The following is a 6,152-nucleotide window of genomic DNA, read 5'->3' as shown; positions in this document are numbered from 1 at the left end:
CCAATTAATATTTGAGTATTTTGTACATATAGCCATTAAATATAATGATCAAGATATCTAATGAACATAATAATAGTCGTATGTTCCATATGTTTGTGTGCTCTACTCAAATAAATTTCTTTCTGACTGAATTAAACTTTGCAATCTTACCAGAAAGGAATATAGAAATGCCATTGCTCAAAGGTCTGCCATTCTTTTGGACTTGTAAAGGTAAATACTTAGTTGTATACTTACATACAGGCAAAATAAATATAAATTATAGACCTTTGCAGAATCCACGCATTGCGTATTTTAATGGATAGCTTTGAACATTTATCATCAGGCTGTGGTTGGCTGCATGCCAGAGGGGCAATTTCGGAAGGGAATCGTTACAGCTTTTACAATTACATTTCTTTGTTCTTTTGTTGAATCGATTCTGTGTCCTTTTTGGGTGAAGTATTAATACTATTTTGAGCTGCGATCAATAGGATCGACATATAAATATTATTTGTTGTTAAAAGCTGATCAAATTTCGTCTCTCTTCAATCGAATTTGTACGAAACATGAATACAATTTTGACCTGTGATCAGCAGCAGCAGAAGCAGCAGCAGTTATATCTAAGCTATAAAACTATCCGAATAAAATGCAATTAAAGTTTATCCCAAGTTCTCCTTGTTTGAGCGGACAAAGTATCCATCCCCTGTGCCTCCATTGGTCACCGACAGCTGGCTGTGGTCATCACCGACGTGGGTGTCCTCTTCGGCTAAGGGAAACAAGAAACAAAACAAAGGATGAGTAATAGCAATAATGGGGAGTATGGCAGAGACAATCTCAATCAGATTAACAATCCCAGGCAGGTGTAGTTCTGGTAATTCAGAAGCTACTTGGCCAGGTGCACCTCTCCAGTGCCTTCATGGCTGAAACTATCTACTGGGCTTGTACTTTACACTCTGCTCCAGACACTCACCCAAGAAATATTCGCAGCGGCGAAAATCAGGGTTATGGTCGAGCATTGGCAGTGGGGTGTTGTAGCCGTGGGGTGCAGGTGCAGGTGCAGGTGCAAGGGCACCGGGCAACACATTCTCACCCATCAGTCTGCGGGCTCGTTCGGACAGAGACTCTCTCCCTGCGGTGGGTGTCACCTGCCGCTGCCCCTGCCGCTGCCCCTCTGGAGCTGTGGGCAAACGGCCACCGAACGAACGTCTTGGCTGCGCGTGTGCGGCACGTATTGGCACCACTGGAGGTGCCACCTGGCGTCGTGGTTGTGGCACTGACCCACCATTCTCACTGCCAATTGTCGGACGCACTGTAACGGGAATGGGAATGGGAGCGGATGAAGAAGCCACGATCCAAGCCACGATTATTCCACTTACCATTCGGTCCGAAGGGAACCAGGGCTCCGCTGGTTCCCAGGCAGCCATTGGACGGATAATTTGGCTTTGCCACTTGCCCCATGCTCGGAGTCGCAAGTGTGCGACGCACGGCGCAGCAAGGGGCTGGGAAGAGGCGGCCGGACTGCTGTGGAATCCGGTGGCCCAGTGCCTGCAAGCAGTGACGGCACATCTGCTGCATGCTGCCCTGTGGCTGCAGCCGAGCTTGTGGTGGCTGCATGGGTGCCTGTGGCTGTGCCTGTGGCTGTTCCCGTGCCTGTGCCTGTGCCTGGTTCTCAATGGGCATGCGCCACTCGTCCGACAAGCGCCAACGGTCCGACATGCGCCGTTGCCGCTGCCGTTGCATGTGCGCAAGCGTTGCGTTGGCTTCGTTGTTTATGGTCTGGAAAATGTCCAGCAAATCGAGCACCGGTATAATGTTCTGGTTGGAGTCCAGCAGTGGTGGCATCATCTGGCTATTGAATGAAGCGCGCGCAGCCGGGCCACTTTGTGCTGCCTGTGGCAGTGCGTATATGGGAGCCAGCAGCGGGTCACGTTCTGCTCCAGCCGCTTGATGTGGATTGGCTGCCCCGTTTGCTTGCTCCCCCTGCAATGGGAGCAAACGGCAGCAGTGACGGGCCAAGAAACTCAACATCTTGGACATCGTCCGGCACGTGAACGGGGCCGCCGAAAAGAATTTCCCTCAAGTCAGTTGCCGGCGATTGTATGGCTCCTGGCAATGGTGGCTGTGCCCCGTTGCGGTTCTGCATCGGCTCCTGGCTCGGTGCGGCGCTGTTGATCCACACAGATGAGCCACGAACCTCCTGCTGCCGTTCAGCTGCTGTGGCAGAGCCAGAGGCAGAGGCAGGCGGCACTGCAGGGCAACCTCTGAGCACGTCAGCGAATGTGGGCTGCGGTGGTAGGTCCGACATTGTTGCGTAGATCGTTGAATGTCACTTCACTTCGTCACACGGAATAGCTCACAAAGAATTTATACGCAGATATATTCTGAATCACAGATAAAATGATTTTACTTTGCCAGAAAACGAGGCGTCATGTCAGAGTTGCAGGCGAAGAGTTATCGATAGGCCTACGATATCGTTTTGGCTGAAATGCTAAGATGACGACGAAATTAAGCTTATTTTGAAAATAAAAGGCGCGGCACTCAAACATCATCTGTTGTCATCAGGCATCGGCATATACGAGATATCCGAAATATATTGAGATATGTACACAATTTGCAGAAATTGTAGCAGTATAAAATTCATAAGCTGCCAATCAGCTGTTCGTGGCATATCAGTGCTGGAAAGCGACGATATATGTTTGTATAGAATTTGCGCTTTGTGTGTTTATACATTTAAAATGATATGAGCAATAGGAAATGGTTCCCATTTAATGGAATATTAATACGAAATTAAACAATGGACTGCTTAAGTCAGCAGCTACTTATCGGCACTATTAGACTTTGCTTTTCCCTTATAAAACAGTGTTGGAAACTGACTTAAGTGCCAATTAGCTAAGAGGAAAAATACACAATGAATTGACATTATTGCGCTTTATTGTAAACTCGCAACAGAAGAATAGGAAAACATTTGAAACCTATGAAAAATCCGTTAATGATAATAAATCAGTTTCTTAACGTATTGCTGTGGCACCCGTACGGTGCCCAGGGAACGGATTAGGTGAGTGCAAGTCATTGCCTTGCACTGATGCATCACCACATCGGTGGTGCCTCTCACCAGATATCCGTGCAGAAAACGGCGCATGCCATTCGATGTTGGCGGCAGTTCGACCTTTACAAAAATAAGACGCTTAGCAAGCACGCCCTCCATGGGAGCACCTTCTTCGATTGGAAGCAGATTAAAAATGGGCTCCATCAAGTAGCCATTATTATCGCAAATGGGCTCCCAGAATGTGCCAATGTTTTTGAAGGGCGCTGAGTCCGAATTAATATCTGATTCGGGTAAATTAAATGCACCAATTAATTGACGAACCATTGCTAGCGATCCACTCTTACCTCTCTTCTGCATTGCGAATGGCACAAGAATTTATCCTTAGGCTGCTGGTATTTTCTGCTGTGTATTTCAGCTGCGAGGCAAATTTTGTTCTGTTTTCTTTGCAGCTTGCGTGCTGTCACGACGTGTTGTCAGTCGGTGTTTTCCAACACTACTATGTAGAGGAAAATAAAACAGAATGGCGGACGACGCGGTCAAGACGACGGCATTGGCATGGCCACACCTGATCTTAGCGAGGGGCCAAAGAAGTTCTTGTTCTTCCGAATTATACGGCCATGCATCCGTATGCATCCATACGGCATTGGCGGCGACGGAGAGGCCATCGCGTGAATGCTATGCGAAATGGTGAGGCGTTCGTTGGCTCGCGGTGAGTATTTCGATTAAATTGGGGCACATTTGTGGCAATTATGTCGGTGGATTTCTTCAACCTTCAGGCAAGCAGCCGCAAGCAAGCAACCTACATGCAGCCGTATACCTAGAGTTTCCTTCAGTGCAGAAGGCCAACAAAGAGACCCAGCCATATGCCAGACAATTGCAAAAAACCTATTAAAAAATTGCAAGCTGAAAATTAAAAAATAAAAATATAACAACTACACACACACTCACACACAGACACACATAAAAAAGAAATTTGCCAAGGCTGCTGGCCTGTATTCATGGAGACCTATGGGGGCCCTTATGGAGCATATTCCGGTTGGTTATTGGTCCGACTTGGAGCACACAGACCAGAGACAGACAAGGCCAAAGCCAGGCGACTCTCGTAGAGCACTTAAAGCCCCGCGTAATCTTTGACAGTAAAACAAACGCAACGAGAGGAAGCGAAAGGAAGCGAGAGGAAACAATGTAGAGGGCAGCAAGCGAGTAGCTGCCGCGTGAAGGAGACTGAAACGAGAAATTGAATGCAAGACACGTTGCAGGATTTATGGCCAAGGAGCAGCCGCCAAACGCAGACTAATAAACAGGGCCCAAAAGGAGAGTGGGGTAGAAATTAAAAATCAGAGAATGGGGGGCATGAGGCATGGTCTGCTGTGGCAAGTTCTTGGCCCCAAAAGGTTCGTGTGCGCCGAAAATTGTTGTGAAAATTATAGATAAAATATATACGTGAGTCAATGCGGCTGTGTGGGACTGGGACTGGGGACTAGGAGCTGGGGTTTGGGGCTGGCAACCCTTTCCTTTTGGCCTTGGATTCAGTCGTGCGGCAGGCGAGTGAGAGTCAAATGAAACGAAAGACGAATGAAATGAAATAAAATCCCTTACCGTAAGAATTTCATGCACGTCAACACGTCCTGGCAGCGACAATGCCGTTGACAGGCATCTCAGGCATACCCCAACCCTGTCCGACCCCGACTCCGCCCCAGCCCACTTTCCACTCTCCAGTGCAGGTCTGAGGGCTGCGTAACAATTTCTAATTCATATGTTCTGAGGCTGCCCGAGAGCAGAGGCCCGATCCAGGGCCAGGGCCAGGGCCAGTCTCGATGATTTATGATGTACGCACGCGAATCCCAAAATGAAAGGCGATAGAGGACAAGTCCTGTTCACAATCGTGGTTAGGGTTTAGGCCATGGGCTGTGCTCGTGACACGATGCCTGCAGCGAATTTCGCAGCATGGAGTTTGATTCGTGATTTTCTTTAGATTTTGATTAAGTTCAAACAGGATAGAGAATATCTATAATAGATAATATATTGCATGGTTATACTTTTTAAATTGGTTCACAGACTTTTAGTAAATTCTGCTATTTTATTTTAATTTGTTTCTTAATTAGATTTAAATTTTGGAATTTTCAGTCTGCATTAAAAGTAGAGCGCTCTTTCAGGTCTGTCTATGTTAATATGTCGGGCATAAATCCCTGCAGCGTAAGATGGGAAATATTAAATTTACATCAAGTAACAGAAACTTCCTTCGGTCATAATCCAAAGAGTTCCAGATTTAAGTCGAACCAACATGTCCTGGCTGCCAGAGATATAATTTGAGATCCCCAAGTCAATCAGTTCTCTAGCCCAACTTCCCCAAGATACGTGACACGATGATTGCACTACCCCAGTGGCCAGTTGGACCATCTCTATAGGCCATCGCTTGCCCATCGGTTGCCAGTGTCGCTGCCATCACCGCCTTCGTTGCGGGCCTTTAATCATTCAATAGGCAATTTGTTTGTACTCCTGGCAACGAAATGAAATGTTTCACACATTAGTCCGGTCAACTACTGAACCGGCTGGGGGGACAGGCGTCTCTCCAGCTACTATATTTAATATCATTTATCTTTCTTACGCTCCAATGTGCGGTTTGTCTGTGCCTTTGTGCGTATGCGTGTGCGTGCCACATCGAAGCGCAGGGTTGGGCAGGGTTGGGCAGGGGAGCTCTGCTGAGATGAATGCCTGGGCGGTGTTGTTGTGATTTATGATTATCAAAGTATTTGTTACCTTTATGTCCAAATTATTTGCTCGCACATAAATCATTTTAGCCTGCAGGCGACTCTGTCAGGCCACTTCGTCCACCTTCGGGGAGCCCTTGCCGCTTTGATTAATTTTCTTCAATTGCCTGCCGCGATTGGCGCCTCGATTTGGGCTTGGATTTGGGATTTTGGATGGCAGAACGATTTGTTTGATATGCCAGACAGCCACTTGGCACATAATTCACACAATTGGTCAACAAGTCAAAGCCACCCAACTATGCCCGAGAGCCAGCCCACTTGTCTCGGCTGGGGTCTGTGCAATCTTCAGAGTAAACGCAATGAATTATGTATTTATTTTTCTCAGTTTTACAGCACATAGCAGAATACGGGCAGTGGGA

At 47.3% G+C, this 6,152-nt stretch overlaps 2 protein-coding genes across 2 annotated transcripts; both read right to left on the bottom strand.

The window, feature by feature from the left end:
* Positions 1–249: 249 nt before the first annotated feature.
* On the bottom strand, positions 250–1,946 carry LOC111065325. Its single transcript, XM_022353434.2, has 3 exons — positions 1,353–1,946; positions 947–1,285; positions 250–742 (listed from the first exon to the last, which is right to left on the bottom strand). The coding sequence occupies exons 1-3, from the start codon at positions 1,819–1,821 to the stop codon at positions 636–638; spliced, it is 915 nt and encodes a 304-aa protein (XP_022209126.2). The 5' UTR covers positions 1,822–1,946; the 3' UTR covers positions 250–635.
* A 943-nt stretch (positions 1,947–2,889) lies between these two features.
* On the bottom strand, positions 2,890–3,520 carry LOC111065343. Its single transcript, XM_022353462.2, has 2 exons — positions 3,367–3,520; positions 2,890–3,303 (listed from the first exon to the last, which is right to left on the bottom strand). The coding sequence occupies exons 1-2, from the start codon at positions 3,377–3,379 to the stop codon at positions 2,963–2,965; spliced, it is 354 nt and encodes a 117-aa protein (XP_022209154.1). The 5' UTR covers positions 3,380–3,520; the 3' UTR covers positions 2,890–2,962.
* Positions 3,521–6,152: the final 2,632 nt, after the last annotated feature.

The sequence above is a fragment of the Drosophila obscura genome, unplaced genomic scaffold (genome assembly GCF_018151105.1).
Source record: "Drosophila obscura isolate BZ-5 IFL unplaced genomic scaffold, ASM1815110v1 contig_73, whole genome shotgun sequence".
NCBI classification, from domain to species: Eukaryota; Metazoa; Arthropoda; class Insecta; order Diptera; family Drosophilidae; genus Drosophila; species Drosophila obscura.
Note: the sequence above shows the minus strand (reverse complement) of the source record. Positions and strands in the feature narration are given on the sequence as shown.

Coding starts and splice junctions, on each gene's coding strand:
- LOC111065325 (XM_022353434.2), bottom strand. CDS start 1,821: ATGATGCCACCACTGCTGGACTCCAACCAGAACATTATACCGGTGCTC. Junction 1,286..1,352: donor GGTTCCCTTCGGACCGAATG/GTAAGTGGAATA, acceptor TTCCCGTTACAG/TGCGTCCGACAATTGGCAGT. Junction 743..946: donor CCGCTGCGAATATTTCTTGG/GTGAGTGTCTGG, acceptor TGTTTCCCTTAG/CCGAAGAGGACACCCACGTC.